The sequence below is a fragment of the Oncorhynchus mykiss genome, chromosome 12, assembly GCF_013265735.2.
Source record: "Oncorhynchus mykiss isolate Arlee chromosome 12, USDA_OmykA_1.1, whole genome shotgun sequence".
Classification (NCBI taxonomy): domain Eukaryota; kingdom Metazoa; phylum Chordata; class Actinopteri; order Salmoniformes; family Salmonidae; genus Oncorhynchus; species Oncorhynchus mykiss.
Window position 1 is genome coordinate 93,286,453 of NC_048576.1, and position 25,995 is coordinate 93,312,447.

At 43.9% G+C, this 25,995-nt stretch overlaps 1 protein-coding gene across 1 annotated transcript; it reads right to left on the reverse strand.

The window, feature by feature from the left end:
- On the reverse strand, nucleotides 1-24,910 carry LOC110518132 (dual specificity mitogen-activated protein kinase kinase 6). The gene is made up of 12 exons (XM_036939229.1): nucleotides 24,573-24,910; nucleotides 14,189-14,258; nucleotides 13,495-13,543; nucleotides 12,605-12,718; nucleotides 11,355-11,474; nucleotides 9,175-9,291; nucleotides 8,652-8,703; nucleotides 8,266-8,393; nucleotides 6,153-6,230; nucleotides 5,725-5,864; nucleotides 3,665-3,710; nucleotides 1-3,327 (listed from the first exon to the last, which is right to left on the reverse strand). The coding sequence occupies exons 1-12, from the start codon at nucleotides 24,589-24,591 to the stop codon at nucleotides 3,250-3,252; spliced, it is 1,011 nt and encodes a 336-aa protein (XP_036795124.1). The 5' UTR covers nucleotides 24,592-24,910; the 3' UTR covers nucleotides 1-3,249.
- Between the last annotated feature and the right edge of the window lie 1,085 nt (nucleotides 24,911-25,995).

Genomic DNA, 25,995 nt, shown 5'->3' on the forward strand with positions numbered 1-25,995 from the left:
TTTTATTTAAGAATAAAGCCTTTATTTTGTCTTTCCACAGTTCAAGTTTGTCAGAACCACCCAATGACTTGGTGGCATGTAGAGTGAATGAAAGAGGTAGACCATCAGTTCCATCCACCCAGTCATCACCCTGTACAGTTCCATCCACCCAGTCATCACCCTGTACAGTTCCATCCACCCAGTCATCAGCCTGTACAGTTCCATCCACCCAGTCATCAGCCTGTACAGTTCCATCCACCCAGTCATCAGCCTGTACAGTTCCATCCACTGTCATCACCCTGTACAGTTCCATCCACCCAGTCAGCCTGTACAGTTCCATCCACCCAGTCAGCCTGTACAGTTCCATCCACCCAGTCATCAGCCTGTACAGTTCCATCCACCCAGTCAGCCTGTACAGATCCATCCACCCAGTCATCACCCTGTACAGATCCATCCACCCAGTCATCAGCCTGTACAGTTCCATCCACCCAGTCATCAGCCTGTACAGTTCCATCCACCCAGTCAGCCTGTACAGTTCCATCCACCCAGTCAGCCTGTACAGATCCATCCACCCAGTCAGCCTGTACAGTTCCATCCACCCAGTCAGCCTGTACAGATCCATCCACCCAGTACAGTTCCATCCACACTGTATTACTCTATCAGTGTGTTGTGAGGAGCCTCTGTACTATGTGGAATAGTCCCACTCCACTTCTAGATCCTTAAGCTTCACAAACTACAAAGTGACCCATAAAGAACTAACCCAGTCAGTCAGATAGCCATGAACACATTGTGAATGGGCCCATCAAAAGGCCCATCAAGCTAGGTTCTAATGTGTTGTTCACTGCTCTAGTCTGCTTTACGGAACTAAAAAGTGGAACGGAACTATTCCGAGGACGACAGTGGTCCACTTCTAAGATGGCCGACAAGAAGAGAAAAAAAGGTCAAATCACAGCAGCTCTTTATTTGCTTTCCCTTCTTTACTCACATATTATAAATACTCCTCATCCACCAACTTTGATAAGAAGCCCACTACAATGTACGTCAGAGAGGCTGAGAGAAGACCGGGTAGGCTTACCAGTTACAGACCAGGGCTGCGTCTGAAATGGCACCCGGTTCCCTAGAAAGAAGAGACAGGAAATAGGGCATCCTTTTGGGCGCACCCTAAAAACACTAAGGGCAAGTGCCACCACCACCACTGGCGGTCACATGGCAGGATTCTCATAGTCCTGATGGAAGACCTGAGGGCCACTGCATAGCTGAGTCCAGAGGGTTGAGTTCCAGATCAACCCAGAGCCTCCCTACTCCCCAGGGCACTTCTAGAAAGTATGGAGTGGTAACTGTAACCAATATGGTGATTACTTCACCTTGTTATAGTGCTCATACCTCCAAATCGGTCTCAGACCTAGATGATTGTCTAGGGATTGGATGGGGTCGATTTGGGATTCAAGCCTAGATGGCAGGTACCCATTCACAGCCCAGCATGATCTCACACAAGTAGTCTTCCACCATAATGGGTTGCGTTCATTGGGGCATGCAACGGGAAGCTTTTAACATTTTGCAACGTGGAACCGAACATTAGCGTTTCTTATTCGGACCAAGTCCAGGTAGTTCCTCACGGTTTGTTTTCTTCCGTTTGGTGCCTAATGAACACAACCCAGCGCTGGAGAGAGGTACAACATGGTGGGGAAATAAACATGGCCGCCTCCGCTGACTTAAAGCAGGGCATTGAAACCTGAGAGGTGGCTGCAGCAGATCGATTAAACAGATGATTACAGGAGGAGTCAGCAGGCTGCGTTTGCCTCTCTCACACACCGACTGCGTTAAAACCAACGAGAACACATCAAATCAGCCGCGTAGCACACGACTACACGTCCTCTCTGCCGCCACGTTGCCAACGTTACATTTAAAAAGAGAAAAAAAGTTGTCCAAAATAGTATTTACATCTTCAACACACATAAATGATGTTCCCTGACATACTGTCCGTGTAAGGCATGAGGCTCCGTAGACCTCTCTGTGCTTCAGGGACGAAACACCATACTGACATGCTCCTGTCCGCCACTCGGGAAAAGGAAATTGAGAAAAAATTTAAATTTAAAAAGTTAAAATGGGTCAAACAGCAGCCCCCAACCACATCTAGGAAACCAAGTGATAATAGTCACAATTAATAATGAAAAGACAGCTTTTAAAACGGCTCGGAGGGACTGGAAGATAAATACAGCAGTCTGGAGTTACATTATCATTCCCCAAATTACAAGTCCATGTACTATATGAGAATACACTGTTTACATACTCTTTACAGCACTCTTGGTGACAGAGCCGATGGTTAGGAAAGGGGCGGGGCAGAGGGGCGTATACAGATGGTTAGGAAGGGGCGGGGCAGAGGGGCATATACAGATGGTTAGGAAGGGGCGGGGCAGAGGGGCGTATACAGATGGTTAGGAAGGGGCGGGGCAGAGGGGCGTATACAGATGGGTGAGGGGGTTGTATAATAGGGTCAGCATTGCATTCCCATGCCACCAAAGAGACCTAGGTAGGACTTGCAATTCCTTTTGTACAGGGCCCCCCAGTCACGCTTTCACCTTTGAACTTCCCTCTACAAAGAAAATTAGTGAGTCTGACCCCTCCAGAGCCTCCCAAAACCCTGCCCGACGACAGCAGCTGCCGTCCCATTACTGACCAATCACCAGAAGGCGAGACGAGAAATGTAGGTCACCTCTTCCCCTCATGATACCATTCAGAAAGAGTAAAGACACACCCTTAAATTCATATTTGATGAAAATATACAGTATTACAAACTGTATCAGGAAAAATAAAAATGCATAAATGAAAAATATATATCTTTTCAATTCATTATACAGAGACGTACACATTTCACCCAATTCTTTTTGGCTTTCTGTGTAATTCAGAGTGATGGACATACAGTATGTGTAAAGAGAGATTTTCTTCCTGCTGACAGACACTGTCCAATCAGAAAACTGGTACAGTGAGGAGTTTGAATCAGTTCAGTTTGTAGGAGTAGAGGGAGGGAAAAGGTTTGTTGGACCCGTGGGCGAGTTGACCATCTCCAGTTTGGGTGGACACCATCAACATCTTGAGTTCATATTACAAGCGCTTTCCCACGTGGCCTCTGTGAGCTGTCGTCAGTCTTTGGGGAAAGAAAGTTGGAGTTGTGTGGCAGATCAATTCCAGTCAGCTTTCTGAAAGGCCTTGGATTGGAGGGTGGGTGGAGAAGTCCCGCCTACCTCCTACCCTGGTGGGTGGAGGGGCCTGTCAGTCTGCCAGGATGATCTTGACAAAGCTGGCTACGTCCGTCTCTTTGGAGTCATGCAGGGTGAAAAAGGGGTGTTGCTGTAAAAAAAATATATATGAGAAAACACCATGAGTCAACAATTCCTAAAAATAAACAGGAGTCCAACAGAAAGTACACATTTACACACAAGACTTAAACATATGTGGTGCACACAAGATTTAAATACAAGAATACATCATCATCATGGTTGGACTAAACACTTGGGTAAGCCTGTCCTCTTGTGGACACATAACAAAGAGGAAACAGAGACAGGAAGTGAGCTTCTACAAAGATACTGTGAATGAAGAGAGAAAAACACCGCCTACAATCCAACCACATTACACATATTCACCGGTCACCGATTTAAACAAATGCTGATGAGGATCTAAAACCAACCATTAGTTCTGTGTAGGCGGGTCTCTCGTTGGGTTTCTTTCTTAAGCTGCAGAGAGAAAACCAAAACAAACAACTGAGAAACATACCTCAATACTGGACACTTCTTAAAACATACCTTTAGTAAGAGTCCCCAACACATCGAAGCCTGTTTGGAGGACAACATTCTGATATCTGGGATTTTTGGGAAAGTTTTCCCAGATATCTCAGTTAGGAGATTCCCAGAATCAGAAAGGAATCAGCAGGAAATCCAGAATCCTCCAACCTGGGAAAGTTGCCGTAATTGTGCAACTCTAAGTACACCAAAACACATTTCCACCAGATAAGCTACAGCATGACATTTATAGAGTGGGCCAAGGCGGGACTAGGTCAGGACAACTGGGTCGTCCACAAAAATGGAGGTGGATTCATTTCCAGGTTGTCTTTTTCCCCCAGGTTGCATTCACACTGGGCAGATAAACAGATCTGATCATGTCTGGAGAAGGTTTAAATGCTTTCATTTAACCAGGAAGTCCCACAATCAGTCTCACCAACCACATATGTTGTAGCAGTCAGAGATGCACAGGCTGAAGGGGACCCAGGCCTGGACCCACAGGGAGGGGACAGCAGGACAGTGCCCAGGCCTGGACCCACAGGGAGGGGACAGCAGGGCAGTGCCCAGGCCTGGACCCACAGGGAGGGGACAGCAGGACAGTGTCCAGGCCTGGACCCACAGGGAGGGGACAGCAGGACAGTGCCCAGGCCTGGACCCACAGGGAGGGGACAGCAGGACAGTGCCCAGGCCTGGACCCACAGGGAGGGGACAGCAGGACAGTGCCCAGGCCTGGACCCACAGGGAGGGGACAGCAGGACAGTGCCCAGGCCTGGACCCACAGGGAGGGGACAGCAGGGCAGTGCCACCTGGTGGTGTTTGGTTCAACTGCCTCATCAGTAAGGCCAGATAGGCAGCATCCCAAATAACACCCTATTCCCTATACAGTGCCCTACTTTTGACCAGGACTTTAAACCCTACTCCTATAGGTCCTGGTCAAAGGTAGTGCACTAAATAGTAGGGATGGGCGGTTTACATTTTACATTTTTTTTTTAACTGTTCGAGTTACTCGCAGGATTTTTTTCAGAGAACTCAGAATGGAGAATATATCTATTTTTTGTTCCTTTTAGAACACACAGACCAATATGTGTGCGTATATCTATTCAGTCAATAAAACAATTGCCATTTAAGATTCATTTTTTGAAAGCATAATATCAACTGGTTATATTATATGGTGAAACAGAATCTTGTAAAAGGCAGTAACCTCAGCAGGGGCGCTTGCATGTAGAACTCTGTGGCTTTGCAATGGCATAGCCTGGTTCTGTTCATTTCCTGAGCACTCACAGTCAAGACACCTATTTTAGAGCAAAAAACATGATCTAATATAACAAGAAAACACAACCGATTATTTTTCCAAATGAAAAAAAGGGTTGCCAGTGTGAAGTGATGTGCATCAGGAACTGTTATTCTCAAACAGGGCTCGGTTTGGAACGGGGCTCGGTTTGGAACGGGGCTTGGTTTGGAACGGGGCTCGGTTTGAAACGGGGCTCGGTTTGAAACGGGGCTCGGTTTGGAACGGGGTTCGGTTTGGAACGGGGCTCGGTTTGGAACGGGGCTCGGTTTGGAACGGGGCTCGGTTTGGAACGTTGAAATTTCTTCAGGGTTACAAACCAAAATCTGTCTTTTCAATATAGGCCTACAGATGTTCCATTTAGTTTATTCTGCCTGTTCTTTGGAATTTTCTAAATAGATTAACAACATTGAACACTGCTCACACTGATGAATTACAGCCACAACATCAGTTTGGTTTAGTATGATTAGGCTTAATCATTCTTATGAAAATACACTAGTCTTTTTCAAACTAATGTTTCTGTATATTTTCAGCGTGGAAACATTCCACCAAATAGTTTTACAGTATTTGGGGAGAAAAAAAGGTGACCCCTGGTTAAAAAAATGAGTTCTGATTTCCTTCCTTACTAAACAGAAGATGGTACCATTTGGAATGCAGACAGGGAGAGAGAGATGGGCTCACCACTGGGAGCTGAAGTCCACAAACTCAGGGGAGAAGCGGTCCGAGGGCAGCTGTGGAGAGGGCTCATCCACTACCTGCTTCAGCTGCTGGAAGGGTGTACCCCACGAGTCATAGGGGAACTTCAGAATGGCCAGCTCAATCTGGGGCAGAGGACCAGACAGAGGTTTGTTATCCCACAGAGGGAGGCAGTCAGGAGCTCATCTGTCAACTATGGAGACTGGTATTTACCGTCAAAAAGAAACATGGGACAATACAGTAAAATCATCACTCAGACCAGGGTTGTATTCATTAGGACACACCGTTACAAACTAATGGTGCAACAGAAAACAAATCACATAAATTCAGGTAGCCCCTCTCCGTTTCAGTCCCATTTTCTTGTTTGGTGCCTAATGAACATGACCCTGACTCACCATTGTGCTGTGACTCACCATTGTGATTCCTAGACTCCAGATGTCTGACTTAACGCTGTAGCCTTTCTGGTTGAGGTCGGGGTTTATCCGTTCCGGCTGAAACCGAGGGAATGAAAACACTATCAACACCATTACACAATGACACCAACGCCATCACATAGGATAAGAATACAATTGTAACATATAACAAGGATAAGAATACCACTGTAACATATAACAACGACATCAACACAACAAGCACCAGTCCTATTTCATTCAGGCAGTGCGCTCCCAACCACAACTAGACCAGGGTCGTGTTAAGTATTTGTTGTGTTAGACGTTTTCCATGCGATGCCTACTGAACGTGGCCCAGACGGTGTCAGAGCCACCTCTCCTCTTCTCCCCAGTCCTCCTCACTATCGCTGTTCAACTGCCTCTTCAACACTCTCCTTGTCTTTCTGTTTAGTTTCTCTCTCTGGCATCAGTGGTTTCTTTCATCAGGATTATTCAGAAATGAAAACAAAATACATCATCTGCACAGAGGAAATGGTCACGTTTAGTATCTCAGGAACCACATCAATATGATGTAGCAATCTCCTGAGAGGCACAGCTTGACCACAAAAAAGAACCTGGAATCTGGCCAACCAATGCCTGAAGAAGCCTGGCTGCAACCAGGGTCGTGTTCAGTCGGCACAAAATGGAAACGTAGGAGGTACCACGTTAACTTGTCCGATATGGAAGTTTCATTTGATTTCTTTACGTGTCAAACTTCTCTAAAACAGGGTTTCCTTTAGGAAAATGTGGAGCGGTACATTTGACCGGCAGCATTTTCATTTAAACAGAACATTTGAGAAATGTAGACATTGGGTGTGTAATCTGATTAGGGAGTCCACCCACTGAAATCACGTTCAGATGATGGTTATTCATTTAAACAGAACATTTGAGAAATGTAGACATTGGGTGTGTAATCTGATTAGGGAGTCCACCCACTGAAATCACGTTCAGATGATGGTTATTCATTTTAACAGAACATGCCAGTCCAGGATGCAACGGTGTGCGTCCTTATAACCAAATTCTGATAAACAATTTGAAGATGTTAGAATGACTGTCACATGTCCTTCTCCTCAGCCAACATCAGCAACATCACTCGCCTATGTCAATCTAGTACCCCCCCATAGCAGAAAAGTTGACCTATTCTATTGGTCAATGTCAATAAACCATTATTTCTTCACATTATTAGCACAACAATGAGCACAAGGCAGTAGGTTATACGCAGATGTTTATTCCATAATGCAATTAGCATGAAAACACGGTTGTCAAAAATCACACACAATTTAGACAGAGGGGAGAACTAACGATGCAACAACTAGCACGGGTTGCTAACATGACTAGGATTGTGCCTTTGGCTACTGGACAATGAAAAGAAAGTTGAATATGCTACTGGTTTCAATGGCATATGGAAGTCTGAAATAATTGCCACCACGTTTCTATGGTGGGATTTGACTTTGAAGGAAGGTGAGACATGTCTCCTAACATGAAGTAAAACATTCAGGTTTCAAACAATCACATGTAAGTATGTTGTTTTCAAAATGTTACTGCCTCCAGCTCATTACAAAGTGGTGTGTTGCCTACACATACCGTTGCATATATATATATATATAAAAATGGGAAACACAATTTACCTCAAGTGGACTCCAATCAAGTTGTAGAAACCTCTCAAGGATGATCAATGGAAACAGGATGCACCTGAGCTCAATTTCGAGTCTCGTAGCGAAGGGTCTGAATACTTATGCTAGTAAGGTATTTCTATTTGTAATACATTTGCAAATATTTCTGCAAAAAACTTGTTTTCGATTTGTCATTATAAAAATAAATGAATGGAATCCATTTTTAAATCAGGTCTGAATACTGTACTGAATGCACTGTAAGCATGACCGGTCAAATGCTTTTCCGTCGACTGGTATTTCCATCAATCAACGGGCTAAAACACATTATTCTGCAATAGGACTTTTTATTTTGTCCCTCGGCAGCTACATTTTTTTTGGCTTTTCATAAATACATTTTAAAAAGCCGTCTATTACCGGCTGACAGAAACCCTGTTGCCTACTAAACAAGGCCGAGAAGGTGTCAGAGCGCACCCATTCCTACTCACCGCCATGTAGGGCTTGCAGCCGGCGTCCATGGTCTTGGCCACAGAGTCCACCAGGTGGCCGCTGATGCCGAAGTCACACATCTTCACCTGGCCCTGTGTGTTGATCAGCACGTTGGACGGCTTCACATCTGCACAAAGTTAGAAAAAACAAACATGTTTTTAATCATCAGGAATAGTTTAGTCCCTCCAAGCGTGGCGGAGAGCAAATAATAAGTAATAATAATAATACAAATCAAATAAAGGGCCTTTTCAGATCAACATGAGTAAAGGAGGTGATCGAGTGATGAGTAACCGTGCGCAAGACATGAAGACTTGTGTTAGCTTGGGGAGCTGTGTTTGCCTTGGCTTTAGCTCGGCAGGCTAACGAAAGCGTATCCTTCATTTACCTCGGTGTATCACTGACAGTTTGTTATGCAGGTGCTCCAAAGCCTTGACGATCTGGAGAGAGAGAAGCAGTTACACACACACTGCATTTTAATGACATCACTCCGGATAACCCGAGGGAACTGTGTACCTGTTCCTTATACAGCATCACAACAAGCTGCTGTGGACACGTCTTAAAGATGACCATATAAATCATATCAATAGGAGAGTGGACTTCAGCATTATGCATGTCTTTCTGTTCTGTTCTCTCTCTCTCTGGCATCAGTGGTTTCTTTCATCAGGATTATTCAGAAATTAAAACAAAATACATCATAGCTACGTTATACTGTAGCTATAAGCATTATTCAGTTACCCTGCAGGGTGGTGCTCATTAGGCACCAAACAGGCACCAAACAGAATGAAAAACAGAATGAAAAACTAAAACAGGGAGGGACTATCTGGACCAATAAGAAACTCATTTGTTTTCCATTGCAAATCATTTTTAAATGATCTCCATTGATGAACACGACCAAGGTGTCCACTCACCGCTACAGTGATCTTCCCCAGGATGTCTTCAGGGATGGTCATGCCTTTATCGATCACCTGCTTGTAGAACTTATCCAGAGACGTGTCCATCAGCTCCATGCAGATCCACACGTCTCCCTGGCAACGCAGAGACAACACCTATTACTGTACAACTACCTCTTTAAAATACTCAGCCTGTTTGTTTTCTCTCTCTGGCATCAGTGGTTTCTTTCATCAGGATTATTCAGAAATTAAAACAAAATACATCATCTGCACAGAGGTGAGGGTGACAACAACACACAAAGAAAAACAAATAGGTCCTTCCATGACTAATACAGAGGAGACTACTTTTAATCCTAGTTTGAAAACCCAACTGAATTGAAAATGTATTTGAGGGAAGAAAGAAGTGGCCAAGTGAAAGCCAGCCTAGCCACAGGCTTCCACCATGATGTCGTTTTCACAGGTTAGTTTTTTACATTTATGTTGAGGTTGGACTTTTACCACGTATAGTACTTTAGCACGTAGGGCACACTGACTGGTGTCATCTCGTTAGTCAGCACGTGTTACACCTGTGCTGGTTCCCCCCATCTCGTTAGTCAGCACGTGTTATACCTGGGCTGGTTTCCCCCCCATCTCGTTAGTCAGCACGTGTAACACCTGGGCTGGTCCCCCCCCCCATCTCGTTAGTCATCACGTGTTACACCTGTGCTGGTCCCCCCCATCTCGTTAGTCAGCACGTGTTATACCTGTGCTGGTGCCCCCCCCCCATCTCGTTAGTCAGCACGTGTTACACCTGTGCTGGTCTCCCCCCATCTCGTTAGTCAGCACGTGTTACACCTGTGCTGGTCTCCCCCCATCTCGTTAGTCAGCACGTGTTACACCTGTGCTGGTCTCCCCCCATCTCGTTAGTCAGCATGTGTTACACCTGTGCTGGTCCCCCCCCCATCTCGTTAGTCAGCACGTGTTACACCTGTGCTGGTCCCCCCCCATCTCGTTAGTCCGCACGTGTTATACCTGGGCTGGTTCCCCCCATCTCGTTAGTCAGCACGTGTTACACCTGTGCTGGTCCCCCCCCCCATCTCGTTAGTCAGCACATGCTACAACTGTGCTGGTTCCCCCCCATCTCGTTAGTCAGCACGTGTTACACCTGTGCTGGTCCCCCCCCATCTCGTTAGTCAGCACGTGTTACACCTGTGCTGGTCTCCCCCCCCCCCCCCCATCTCGTTAGTCAGCACGTGTTACACCTGTGCTGGTTCCCATCTCGACACCTTCAGAACACCTCCTAAAACCCACCCATTTCCTTTTGGTTGTTCTCAGTGACTCTTAGTTTCCCTTTCGGTTTGAGTGACAATTGTTGGTTTTCTTGCTGGGGAAAGTAACAACCTGTTAAGTCTTTTCCAACCAGTTGATGAAGGGAATGAAACAAGGACAGGTTTTCTTTATTACCAATTAAAAGTAAGTCCAGATAACTCCATCTTAATTTGACGGTGTGCTGGCTGTTTACACAAGTAACCCAATTCAGAAATTTGGCCAATAATTGGTATTTTGAACAATCAGAACTTTTGCCAATAAATGGGCAAAATACAATAATTGGGCTGCCTGTGTAAACCCAGTTTGTGCTACAGATGTGGTGCTGAGTGACAGTGTCCAGGCAAACCCAGTGTGCTACAGATGTGGTGCTGAGTGACAGTGTCCAGGCAAACCCAGTGTGCTACAGATGTGGTGCTGAGTGACAGTGTCCAAGCAAACCCAGTGTGCTACAGATGTGGTGCTGAGTGACAGTGTCCAGGCAAACCCAGTGTGCTACAGATGTGGTGCTGAGTGACAGTGTCCAAGCAAACCCAGTGTGCTACAGATGTGGTGCTGAGTGACAGTGTCCAGGCAAACCCAGTGTGCTACAGATGTGGTGCTGAGTGACAGTGTCCAAGCAAACCCAGTGTGCTACAGATGTGGTGCTGAGTGACAGTGTCCAGGCAAACCCAGTGTGCTACAGATGTGGTGCTGAGTGACAGTGTCCAAGCAAACCCAGTGTGCTACAGATGTGGTGCTGAGTGACAGTGTCCAGGTAAACCCAGTGTGCTACAGATGTGGTGCTGAGTGACAGTGTCCAGGTAAATTCAGGCTGTGCTACAGATGTGGTGCTGAGTGACAGTGTCCAGGTAAACCCAGGCTGTGCTACAGATGTGGTGCTGAGAGCTGACCTCTCTGAAGAGAGCGCCGTAGAAGGTGACCGTGAAGAAGCAGTCCACGGTCCTCATGGAGATGTCCAGGTCCATCAGCAGTCTCTTCTGCTCCAGGGTGTTCACTGTGGCCCGGATCCTCTGGGGGGGCAGTCACAGAAATACAATCACTAGAAGGAACAAAGCCCTTTGGCTCAGACCAAGGCAATTTGAATGGAAGACTCACAGGAACACTAACTATCTCTTCCATAATGTATCTATTTTATTTTTGTGTGTAAATTACATATAGTTCAGGGGCATTCTTGTTAAAGATTATGACTTCCCGGTGAAAATAAACTTCAAATTTGGTATGACATCTGCATACGACACCATAACCTCATCTATTACTGTTAAACGACCTGTTTTTCTCTCTCTGGCATCAGTGGTTTCTTTCATCAGGATTATTCAGAAATTAAAACAAAATACATCATCTGCACAGAGGTCAGTCATTGTCCCGTTTGGCTTGACAATAAAAACATATTTAACCTTTATTTACCTAGGCAAGTCAGTTAAGAACAAATTCTTATTTGCAATGATGGCCTACCCCAGCCAAACCCTAACCTGGATAAAGCTGGGCCAATTGTGCGCCGCCCTATGGGAGTCCCAATCACGGCCGGTTGTGATAAAGCCTGGAAAGGAACCAGGGTCTGTAGTGACGCCTCTAGCACTGAAATGCAGTGCCTTAGACCGCTGTGCCACTCGGGAGCCCAAAATGACCATAGGAGTTGTCAAAACAGCACAGGTCTGTGTTGGTCAGGAGTGTTGATGTTGAGATAGAGCTGTGTGGCTTGTCTTTAAAAAGTGACACGCACACTTATCTAATCAACATCTCAGATATGTAAATAGAAAATGTCTGTTTTGACTTTTGAAAACATCTTATACACATCTCTGATAAAGTGCCGTTGGAAAGATCTCAGATCCGTAGACTCTTTATACATTTTGTTACGTTACAGCCTTATTCTAAAATGGATTCAGTAATTCAGAAATGATAAATAATGAAATACCTTATTCACATCAAGGGGTCTGAATACTTTCCGAATGCAATGTACAGAAATCTAAAATGTCTGTTTCAGTAGAAGGCAACATTTTGAAACATTCAGATACACATATGCTATGTAGAACAAACACACCTCTGACATAAGGAATCGTGTTGTCTCTATTCATGGCATTTCTATCTGCAACGTTCCATAACATTGGCTCATTAAACATGCACCCTGGAGCACTCCACCCACCTTGACGGCCATGATAAGCCCACTGGGCACATGTCTCATCTTGTCCACCACGCCGTACGCTCCTCTACCCAGCTCCCCAATCTGCTCCAAGTCATCTGCCTTCATAACAAAGTTCTGGCCAGAGGGAGAAACACAGTGGAGAGAGACAGAGGTCTATCAGCCAATCACATCACGTTCAACCAATACATGTAAAAGAGAAAACCCCAGAGTCGTGTTCATTAGGCCCCATCGGAAAACAAAAATACATATTTCTTATTGGACCCAGGTGGTTTAGTTTGGGATTTCTGAGTCAGGTAATGACATCACCATTTTGACACCAAAACCATATACTTATCGTTGACTACAGTACAACTCTCTTCAACACTCTCCCTGTCTTTCTGTTTAGTTTCTCTCTGGCATCAGTGGTTTCTTTCATCAGGATTATTCAGAAATTAAAACAAATACATCATCTGCACAGAGGTGATGGTCACGTTTGTCTGAGATGCACAGCGTGAGAAAAGTCTATCAGTCACATCAAAGTCAACCAGTAAAGGCATTAGAGAAGACGCTACGATCGTGTTCATTAGGACATGCAACAGAAGACATTTTCAAAAAGCTGAGCAACGAAAAACAAAAGTAAGTGCTTCTTATAGGACCAGTCCAGGGGTGTAAACATTAGTCCAAAGTTACAAAACATGAGTTTCTATTGGACAAATTAAGGTCCGGCCCCATTCCGGTTAAGAAACGTTTTCCAACAGAATCGGCGTAATGAATACACCCCAAGCAGCCCCTCCCTGTTTCAGTCCGTTTTCGTCCGTTTGGTGTCTAATGAACATGACCCAAGTAAAACCACAAAAGGTGATAGAAAGTGAAGTACTACAGTCTGAGCACAACGTTCCTCCCTTCCCTACCTTTTCTCCAATGGTAACACAGGCTTTGGAATCCAGATCTCGAGGGGGGCTGAGGAGAGAGGATAGGTTAGTGGGATTAATACCATGCATTCGTTTAAAGATGTGACATCGATATCAAACTTAACACAAAACAACTAATGCTCTTTCTTATTGAACATCCCACTGTACTTTGGCAAGATGCTATGTGAAACCTGGCTGGTAGAATTTAGGGTGTGAAAGAGGAGGTTCATCTGCATATAACCTCATCATCTATTACTGTACAGCTACCTCTCCCTGTTTCTTTTGTTAACTTCTCTCTGGCATCAGGGGTTTTCCTCGTCACCATTATTAAGAAATTAAAACACACACATCACCTGCACTGAGGTCCTCGTCACCATTATTAAGAAATTAAAACACACACATCATCTGCACTGAGGTCCTCGTCACCATTATTAAGAAATTAAAACACACACATCATCTGCACTGAGGTCCTCGTCACGTTTGTGACAAACACACAGCAGTGGCTAATTTCCAGGGCATCTTTTTTGGAGTCGTGCTGCACAGATGATGAGCTCTCACAATATCCGGAGAAGTGTTTAGCCCACCATCTCAGAAACCACGTTAATATGATGTAGCGATCTTCTGAGATGCACAGCGCGACCACGAAAGAGATACCCTGGAATCCGGCCAACCAATGACAGAGAAGAAGCCTTACGCTGCGGCTGCAGGTGGGGGCTGATCAAAGACCTCTTTGGAGAGCTTGAGGCCTGGGTTCTTCTTCTTTCCTATGAGAGGAGAGGAAAGATCAGCCTAGTTATTTAAGAAAACTTATCTATACCATGACCTGTCAATTCTTACTTTCAATAAAGCAGATCAGAGAAACCCCCAGTTGAACCATGTGTTGTGAGAATGCTTGGTTCTGTTTTTGGTGTGGACTTCCGACTTGTACCGTAAGGTGTTAGTGACTGTACAGCTCCATTTGTTATCTACCCAGAGATTACTCAACAATAGAAAACAGGTGAACGACTCGCTCATAAATCAGAACGATGACACAGAGAGCGAGAAAGCAGAAACAGATTACCTCACTCATTTACCCTCAGTTTTGTCTAACCCTATTGTCATACAAGCAGCAATTTAACCGCCTTGGTTTGTCCCAACCAAAGTCTCAACCATAATCAGAGGAATACTCACTGAACAGTGACTCATGTTAGCTCCTGCAGTAGGTCTGCTTCTGCCTACACAATGGAGACCAGAGACCTCTCCCTGTGTGAAATGCACACTACAGTGCATTCCTAAACACTGTTCACAAGCAACAAGTGGGGACTTCTCATCCAGGCTAGGGCAATGGGACCATGCTGGTGTAAAACAACAACCCCAACTGAAGGAACGTGGGATTCAGACGAGGACTGTGCCTCTATAGTCTAAACATGGACCCTTTCCTCCTCTCCTGATCGGCACAACATTGGATGAGTGGGAGTGATGCAGCAGAAAGATATTTAGGATCTGCTCTCATCCGGGGCCCGAGGCAGGTTGATTTCTGCCAGCTATTGGCAGGTACATTTGCAGAGGTCCTGTTAAATACAGAATTCTGTGTTTTCACACAGACAAAAAAGGAAAACGCAAAAGAAAAATCTTGCTACGTTTTGGAAAATGCTGGTTTAAATGCTTTTTTTTTGTGCCTAGACTAATTTTGTGCTTCAGTTGCACTTCACTCAGATGAGAATACATGAAACAGGCATTCTATCAGCAGACAGCATTCTGAACTGACTCTCTGTTTTACTTTTCTCTGGTAAAATGCACGATGAGCTTCCAGCAAAACATCCGGAAATGTAGCTAGCGACATTCTTTCTATGATAAACACTAGAAATTTGATGGCCATGTATCGTTTTTGCTAAAAAAATTATAATAACACAAAAATATATATAGCTAGCTTTTTCATTGTAAGCTCATTTACTTGTGTGGCTGATTGCCAAATAGAGTTGCACTTCTATTGTCATCTGATGAATTAAGCTATTTTCTGCCGAATGTGTTGCACTAATGTATTTTCTGTGAAGGTAAACTATATTTTATGCCCCTGATCACTACTGAAGCAAAATAATATAACAAAATAAAATGCAGGTGAAATGGTTTAAAAAAAGGCAGATTTGATGGACTGCGTTTTGAAGATGCAGCTTTATGAACTCTAAAGCGACCCCATGCATGTCTTCTACACCAGCCACCTTGGCAGGTAGCCAATTACAGGCTCTGCTCCATGTTGGTAGATCTGTGTTGGAAAGAACATGAGGAAATGACGACACTTGAGACCATTGAGATGCATCCTGGTACGTGTCCTGAACAACAACTGTCATTGACCTGGACATGATGATGTTCCCTCTAACCCAGACGGGCCATTAGGCAAGGAAGCACCACATAACCAAAAGTATGTGGAAACCTGCTCACTCCAAAATCATGGGCGTTAATATGGAGTTGGTCCACCCTTTGCTGCTATAACATTCTCCACAATTCTGGGAAGGCTTTGTTACCAAAGCCCCTTATACCACCCACCACTGCGACCTGTATGCTCTAGTCGGCTGGCCCTCGCTACATATTCGTCGCCAGACCCACTGGCTCCAGGTCATCTATAAGTCGATGCTAGGTAAAGCTCCGCCTTATCTCAGCTCACTGGTCGCGATAACAACATCCACCCGTAGCACGCACTCCAGCAAGTACATCTCACTGGTCATCCCCAAAGCCAACACCTACTTTGGCCGCCTTTCCTTCCAGTTCTCTGCTGCCAATGACTGGAACTAATTGCAAAAAAATAAAACAAAAATATCTGAAGCGGGAGACATATTTCCCTCACTAACGTTAAACATCAGCTATCTGAGCAGCTAACCGATCGCTGCAGCCGTACATAGTCCATCTGTAAATAGCCCACCCTAATCTACCTCCCTCATCCACATACTGTTTTTATTCACTTTTCTGCTCTTTTGCACATCAGTATTTCTACTTGCACATCACCATCTGCTCATCTATCACTCCAGTGTTACATTTGCTAAATTGTAATTCCTTTGCACACTGTATATAGACTCTCTTGAGTTATTTGACTGTATGCTTGTTTATTCCATGTGTAACTCTGTTGTTTGTGTCGCACTGCTTTGCTTTATCTTGGCCAGGTCACACAGTTGTAAATGAGAACTTGTTCTCAACTAGCCTACCTAATTAAATGTGGGGCGGCAGGGTAGCCTAGTGGTTAGAGCGTTGGACTAGTAACCGGAAGGTTGCCTGAACAGGCCGTTAACCCACTGTTCCTAGGCCGTCATTGAAAATAAGAATTTGTTCTTAACCGACTTGCCTAGTTAAATAAAGGTTATATAGAGATGTTGGAACATTGTTGCAGGGACTTGCCTCCATTCAGCCAAAAGTTCATTAGTGAGGTTGGACATTTTCCACTTCACAATAACAGTACTTACAGTTGACCGAGGCAGCTCTAACAGGGCAGAAATCTGACAAACTGACTGGCATCCTATGACAGTGGCAACTTGCTGACCACATCAGATGTCGCGTGCGCGAGTGTCGCAAAATACATTTAGAAATCCATGTTATTCAATTATTGCGCCAAGGAGCGTCTGCATTGCCAAGGGCTAAAACAGAAGTAATTCCTATTTCTGACGCAGATTGCACTGCAAGTCCTGCCTCTCCCATTGGTTTATAGAAGCAGGTACCCACGTGCCATCTCCTCATTGTGGGTGATTGAAAGACTAAATGTTTTGCCGGTTGTCGTGGTAATACTATGAAAGTGTATATGCCAATCACCATATAAATTCAAAGATGAAAAAGCCTGGAAGGAGGAGAGATGACTAGAAACGATTCGGATGGCCGTTTTATGTAGAGGACCTTGTGCATTTCAGGTAAAATAACAACTCAATGTTTATATCCCTGGCCAAATTATCTAGCAACAGCAAGCTAGCTAAATAGGACAAATTAGCTAGCTTTTTGACCTGTCCCCAAATTAATGTCATTGGTTCAGAGTTTGTTTTAATATTTTAATCTGTGTGTTGTGATGGCGTTTGGTGTAGGGGGACAAAATAAATGTATGCACGATAGCAGGCGCGCAGCCGGTTTGGGTTCCGTGTAAGGCCATTTTACTGCCAACGTTTGTCTATGGAGATTGCATGGCTGTGTGCTCGATCTTATACACCTGTCAGCATGGGGTGTGGCTGAAAGAGACCGATCCACTCATTTGAAGGGTTTCCACATACCTTCGTATATAGTGTACATTGGCTCAGAAGTAACCAGACACTTAAACACCACTTGCTGTTTAAAGCTTCCAATGGCTCCCTGTACCACTAACAACTGGGAAAAAGGGCTGCAGAGAGCATCAGAGACACCCTTCATAAACGCAAGGCAGTGCAGCGTTATGCAATGTTTCAAGTGAAGCATTTAGGTTGGGTGTGCTGTGTTGGCTGGGTAATACAGTGCAGCCTAACCGTGGGTGGATTCTCTGCAGTACATACACAGTACATTCAGTACATACACAGTACATACACAGTACATACACAGTACATGCAGTACATGCACAGTACATGCAGTACATGCAGTACATACACAGTACATACACAGGAGGCTAAATGTTAGCAAATAACCTACATATCTGGAGGAAAGCAAGTTCGTATAGACTGGACTGGTAGCATCTCGTGCTCTCCTCAGATGAGCCACTGCAGACATCCAGCTTCCCAATAAGACGAGATTCATTGACTTCCCAGTGAAATACAGTGAGGGGAGATTCATTGACTTCCCAGTGAAACACAGTGAGGGGAGATTCATTGACTTCCCAGTGAAACACAGTGAGGGGAGATTCATTGACTTGTGCTATGCTCACATGCACCCAGCAGAGTAAAAATAGATGTTCATTTCCTCCGTCGAGCTAAAAAAAGAGCATTCAAAACCTTCTTAAAATGACCTAGAACAACAGTATAAAAACAGCCTTTGTCCCAACTGAAGTAGCATGGCCTTACTCGCCTTCATTCACTTTCTCCAAAATATCGCTATTTTTAAAACCAGCCATAGAAAGCTGGTTGCAAATTTGGTTTAATATGTGTTCAGTCTTTTCTGGTGGATTAAACAAATATTGTTAAACTCAACAACAACAAAAAATAACGTTTTTGAAAAATATGTTTAAAAATGGTTTAATATTTGTAAATGATATAAATAGGACGGGTGGAATTGTTAACAAAAATATGGAAATGTCTGCTGTATTCAAAATTACAACCAACTGACTGCAGCATCACTGCAAAAATGGAGGCGGCAAGTGGAAAGGGGAGGAGTTAAGGATTCACAAAACCACGCCGGATTCAAAACTGAGTTTTTACAATTCAAATTATACAACATTTTTGCAACCAATACAACTGATATATATATATATATATATATATATATATATATATATATACACACACACACACACACCCAGTCAAAAGTTGACACCTACACATTCCACACTTTATTTGTACTATTTTCTACATTGTAGAATAATAATGAAAACATCAAAACTATGAAATAACACATATGGAATCATATAGTAACAACAAAAAAGTGTTAAATATCAAATATATTTTGATTTGTTTGAGATTCTTCAAAGTAGTCACCCTTTGCGCACACTTGGCATTCTGTCAACCAGCTTCATGAGGTAGTCACCTGGAATTAATTTCAACACATAGGTGTGCCTTGATAAAAGTGAATGTGGAATTTCTTTATGCGTTTGAGCCAATCAGTTGTGCTGCGACAAGGTAGGGGTGGTACACAGAAGATGGTATTTTACCAACTAGGGCTAAGTCCATACTATGACAAGAACAGGTCAAATAAGCAAAGAGAAACAACAGTCCATCATTACTTTAAGACATGAAGGTCAGTCAATCCAGAACTTCTAAAGTTTCTTCAAGTGCAGTCGCAAAAACCAAGTGCTATGATGAAGCTGGCTCTCATGAGGACAGGAAAGACAGACCCAGCGTTACCTCTGCTGCAGAGGATAAGTTCCTTAGAGTTAAACTGCACCTCAGATTGTAGCCCAAATAAATGCTTCACAGAGATCAAGTAACAGACACATCTCAACATCAACTGTTCAGAGACTGCATGAATCAGGCCTTCATGGTCAAATTGCTGCAAAGACACCACTACTAAAGGACACCAACAAGAAGAGACTTGCTTGGGCCAAGAAACACGAGCAATGGACATTAGACCAGTAGAAACCAAATTTGAGATTTTTGGTTCCAACCGCCATGTCCTTGTGAGATGATCTCCGCATGTGTGGTTCCCACCGTGAAGCATGGAGGAGGTATGATAGTGTCACCAGCAAAGCACTGTCTGTGATTTATTTAGAATTCAAGGCACACTTAACCAGCATGGCTACCACAACATTCTGCAGCGATACACCATCCCATCTGGTTTTCACTTAGTGGGACAATCATTTGTTTTTCAACAGGACAATGACCCAACACACCTCCAGGCTGTTTTTGTATTTATTTTTATTTCACCTTTATTTAACCAGGTAGGCTAGTTGAGAACAAGTTCTCATTTACAACTGCGACCTGGCCAAGATAAAGCAAAGCAGTGCGACACAAACAACAACACAGAGTTACACATGGAAAAAACAAACATACAGTCAATAATACAATAGAGAAAGTCTAAATGCAGTGTGTGAAAATGAGGTAGGATAAGGGGGGTGACGCAATAAATAGGCCATAGTGGCAAAATTATTCCAGTATGGCAAATTAAACACTGGGGTGATAGATGTGCAGAAGATGAGTGGGCAAGTAGCGGTACTGGGGTGCAAAGGAGCAAAATGAATAACAATATGGTGATGAGGTATTTGTATGGGTTATTTACAGACTGGCTATGTACAGGTGCCGTGATCTGTGAGCTGCTCTGACAGCTGGTGCTTAAAGTTAGTGAGGGAGATATGAGTCTCCAGCTTCAGAGATTTTTGCAGTTCGTTCCAGTCATTGGCAGCAGAGAACTGGAAAGAAAGGCGGCCAAAGGAGGAATTGGCTTTGGGGGTGACCAGTGAAATATACCTGCTGGAGCGCGTGCTGCGGGTGGGTGGTGACCAGTGAGCCGAGATAAGGCGGAGCTTTACCTAGCAACAACTTATAAATTACCTGGAGCCAGTGGGTTTGGCGACGTATATGAAGTGAGGGCCAGCCAACGAGAGTATACAGGTCACAGTGGTGGGTAGTATATGGGGCGTTGGTGACAAAACGGATGGCACTGTGATAGTGGTTTGCTGATGTCAAGGGTGTGAACAGAGTGCCCCATGAAGCCGGTGGGGTTATGGTATGGGCAGGCATAAGCTACAGACAACGACAACGACACATTTTATCGATGGCAATTTGAATGTACAATACCGTGGTGAGATCCTGAGTCCCATTGTGAGGCCCATTTTAAAAATGTTTTTAAAGGTATCTGTGACCAACAGATGCTTATCTGTATTCCCAGTCATGTGAAATCCAAATGCATTTCAATTGACTGATTTCCTCACTGTAATTTAGTAAACTCAATGAAATTGTTGTTAATATATATTGTTTTTTATAAAAAATATATATATGGGGGATTGGAAATGATGCAGACAATTACATTGTTAGAAGCCACAATCTGCAATATTAAAGCTGATGCACAGCGCAACATTGTTTTAAGCATGGCAAGAAACTATTTCGTTTGGCTAAATACTGCCCTTAGCTCGTAATGCATAGCTAAAATGCATGGCAGAAACGGATCTTACGTGGCACTCTATTTCAGCTGAACTCCCTGACATACAGTATACCTTGAGTGTCTGAGGTCACATATTTGACTAGTAGACAGCTAGGCCCACATCAGGCCTCATTTCAATGAAGGAGCTATTAAAAATCCTACAACTCTAAGCATTTCAGGCATGGGACTATGCAGTATCCAACACTTTCTTTGTGGGAATGTCTGACGTCGACGAAACCAAGTTGGAAGTTCTCATGTTACAAATGGTAGCCCATATGGACGATGCTTACTGTGTTAACTTCCTCGGGGTGGGGGGGGGGGGGCGGGCAGGTGTGCACTCCCCTCTAGTGCCTGTATCCAGGCAAGAGAGGATGACTCCCAACCAAACAAGACATCCTTTCTGAATAGCTGTCACGTGATCCTTCGGGAAGCATGATGTCATGATGTCTCCTCCAGCTTTCTGAACCCCTGGTACATCCACCTGAACCCTAAACCCAGCCAAATAAGCTTACTGCACGACAACCCTTTGGTTATAGACAGTGGGCTTACACTCCACTATACGAGTTGCTTTGCCATCAGCATCGTGTCAATGTGACATTCTACCTGCTACACAGATCGTTTTGTAAAGCGTTGTAAAATAACCAGTGGTGTGTGTATAGTCAAGGCCATATGTAACCAAAATCAACTTGATTTTTCCATCCAAAATCAACTTTATTTTTCCATTCAATTCACAAGATGGAATGAATGTGCGCGTCAGCCATCGATTCTTGAGTTTGGACGCCACCATCAGACATGACACAAGTCGAGCAATAGAGCAGATTTCCAAGGAAGCCTCCCCTCAACGGCCTGAACCATGCACAACAACAGCCTATAGGCGGTAAACTGAAATAATTGATGCTGACTAATCTAGCTACAGCCGTAGCTGTGGCGTGTGTCTCATGTTACAGGTGATTCACTACCTTCTAGAGGAAAATAACCCCACCCGGCTTTAGTCACAGACAGGTGCACTGGTTTGAAGACTCCTGCACAAGGTATGCTATGTCTTCTGTGTAAAGATGAATACTCAGAATTCTTGGGCAGCCCATTGGATGACGGCGTGAATAGCTGGGTCACGAGCCACCATCAACCCGCTTAAACCAGCAACGATGAAGCTACCAAGTAACAGGTTATTTTTTCACCCTGGACAAGCAGCAGTGCTCTCTCACTGTCAGAGTTTCTGTGCATGTGCACGGGTTCACGTCACACTCCTACAACGTGGTAGGTACGGGACCAAAACAGCAGAGACGTTTAGCCTTGTGCTTCACCGTTCTTAGTTGTTGTCGAAATCGTCCCGATATTGCTGCGTGAAACTCATTTCCATCTCAAATGACTCAAGCAAACAGCAAAGTTATCTTAAAAAGAGAAAAAACATGAATAAAACAACACATCACAATGCCTGTCCCCTGTCTGACCCAAATAACTCTGGGGCATAAGTACATGTACTGATGTGTGGGTAACTCAGTAATGTGTGTAACTGTCAGTAGGACCTTTTTAGGGTTCTATTTGTTATGTAAGATGTGTAGTTCAGTCGTTGAGCTGTTCTTGTCTATTGACGTTCTGGGATTATGTCATGGTATTTTTTGTGGATCCCCAGGAAGAGTAGCTGCTGCTTTAGCAACAGCTAATGGGGGATACGAATAAAATACAAATGAGTTTACCTCTAAACCTAGTCCTGGACTACAACGCACTTTCAATGGAGATAAACCATCCCAGGATGGGACTGGCTGCCAGTCAGAAGGCACACCGGTCAGACCGTGTTAACCCACTGTGCTAAAAGCCTAGCACTGTCTGTAAATCAGTCTGGATAAGAGCGTCTGCTAATTTACTAAAAGGTCAATGTAAAACAAAACAAAAACGGGGTGCTTGAAAATGCAGCTGACATTTCTTGTATGGGCAGGGCAAACACCATTGTAGAAGAGTGCTTTATTTGTTGTAAAAACCATCCTTAAGCAACAGCAACTTGAAATGAACAAACAAGCATTGCAAAGCACTTAAGCCAACTCCACCCAATACCTTAAACAAAGTGAAACTGGCTACAGCGGTCAAGAAAAGTCCAGACACAACGGAAAACCCAGGACTCATCCTACACTTTTACTATAAGCAAACAGGCTGTTGCTGCTCCCGAAAGAAAGGTGAGCACCAATAACGTCAGCATAGCACAACAGTGAAGCAGCTGTACAACCACAGGTTGCAGAAGTCGCCTGAAGTACAAGTCAACACATGCATTCAGGTAGCTAGGCTATAGAGGGGCTGCCTGTGATAGCATAATAGTCAGTGAGCAGGCCTCTCACAATCCTGGTGGTAATGCCAGTAGGATTGTGTAGATCAGCACTTCCCAAATTGGTGCTGGGGACTTCAAGGGGTTGTTTGCCCTAGCACTACACAGCTGATTCAAATAATGAATGCTTGATAATCAGTTGATATTTTGAATCAGCTGTGTAACGGTTAGTGTTAAGGCAAAAACCAAAATGTGTACCCCTTGGGATCCCCAGGACAAGAGTTTTGGAAACGATGGTGTAGCATAATATCACATCATCAACAACATAATGTCCCCATGTGTGACGTAGGTGGGCCTTGATTTATTTTCCACCAGGTGTTTTTATTCAGCATTGCTTGTTGCTAGCTAACTACACATCACTTAGTGTCAGAGGGAGACCAACTGTATGATAGATCAGGCATTTGTAGAAAATGTGCGAGACAAATATAAGTGAACAACTATTGCAAGAATGCGTGAGAGACGACGCACACGGTAATATTAGACCAAGTAACGCTGTCGGAAAAATACATGACTCATGGTTTCCCATCAAAACGACAAGTCGCGAGGCATGGCATGCGTGCTCCCAATAAAATAACGCACGCGATATAGTTAACGTTACATCGATACCGGTGTGGCTAGCTACGCACTTTTCGTTTGGTCGAATAGACAATGGTATAGGTAACGTTAGCTCGGTAGGAAGGTAGCTAACGAACAAGCAACAGTTGCAACTTACAGCCCCAAGTAGCCTAACTAACGTTATCGCGTGTTCACAAATTGTTTACATTTCCAGGAATTGACAGGAAACAACCAACCACGGGGAATCCGCATAAAATGTATGGTTTCTAGCCAGGTTACAGAGAAATGCAATTAGGCACCACATTACAACTTGTACCGTAGCTAGCTGGAGTTAGCTAGCAACTTTGTACAAGGACAGACCCTAACGTTAAGCCGGAAACGAACTGATATTTCAAAAAACGTCTAATGCAATGACGCAATACATAACCCTGACTTCCAGCAATGCATCTTTATCGGAAATTCAGTCTTGTTGCACGATTAACATTATTGTTAAAATTCTTACCTCCTTTCGAAAGAGACATTTCCCCCTTTGCTTTGATGAGGGGGAGGGGAAGCACAAAGACTTTTTTACTCCCTCCCTCCCTGCATCTACCCCGCTCAGAAGCTGCGGCTTGTCCTGCAACTACGATGCAAGTCTGTTTCAATCTTCATGCATGTTGCGTTAGTTTGTCTCCGTGTCGCAGGGCTTCTAGTTTAAAGAAAAGTTATAAACCGAAAGCACATATGAATTTAACTCGATAACGTTACATTACCAAACTGTACACTTTTTAGACAGCGAAGAAGTGGTCGGATTAGTTTTTCATAGCCCGGTGCTCCGGATGTGTGGATATTTTTATTCAGGACCAATGGAATGGTCTAAAATGAGTCAACCCTGTTTATCCGGGGCACCGGGCTATGCAAAACGAACTCGATCAATCTGACATCTGAAAGCTCGAGCGTCAAATGCGTTATGACGTTTTTCCTCCCTGTGTTGTACATAGTTGTGGGATATGTAGTCTCTGCTGTCATTGCCAACAAGTGTGGACATGTCCAAGACCCGTCGATGGTCACAACAATCACAATTGAAAAATATATATATAAATTCTAAGAATGCCATTGTACAATTTGTGGTTTTCAATGGCTTCAAAGCATTTTGATTTCAGGGAGATATCCCCATACACACATCTCTGAAACTGGAAACACTCATCTCCCTCACTAGCTTGAAGCACCAGCTGTCAGAGCAGCTCACAGATGACTGCACCTGTACATAGCCCACCAGTAATTTTGCCCAAACAACTACCTCTTTCCCTACTGTATTTATTTTATTTATTTATTTATTTTGCTCCTTTGCACCCCATTATTTCTACTTTGCACATTCTTCCACTGCAAATCAACCATTCCAGTGTTTGACTTGCTATATTGTATTTACTTTGCCACCATGGCCTTTTTTTGCCTTTACCTCCCTTATCTCACCTCATTTGCTCACATCGTATATAGACTTGTTTCTACTGTATTATTGACTGTATGTTTGTTTTACTCCATGTGTAACTCTGTGTCGTTGTATGTGTCGAACTGCTTTGCTTTATCTTGGCCAGGTCGCAATTGTAAATGAGAACTTGTTCTCAACTTGCCTACCTGGTTAAATAAAGGTGTTCTCAACTTGCCTACCTGGTTAAATAAAGGTGTTCTCAACTTGCCTACCTGGTTAAATAAAGGTGTTCTCAACTTGCCTACCTGGTTAAATAAAGGTGAAATAAATAAATAAAATAAATACAAGGCATGTGAAATTCATTTTGATAGGCCTACCTTGTTTGTTTTTGATTAAAGTTTAATTTATACCATATCTACAGTACTATAAAATACAAGAGCTACAAATAGCTATGAAAAATGTCAATGCTGTTTTGTTGAGTAGCAAAAACACACACACGTCTGCAGCCCCACGATTA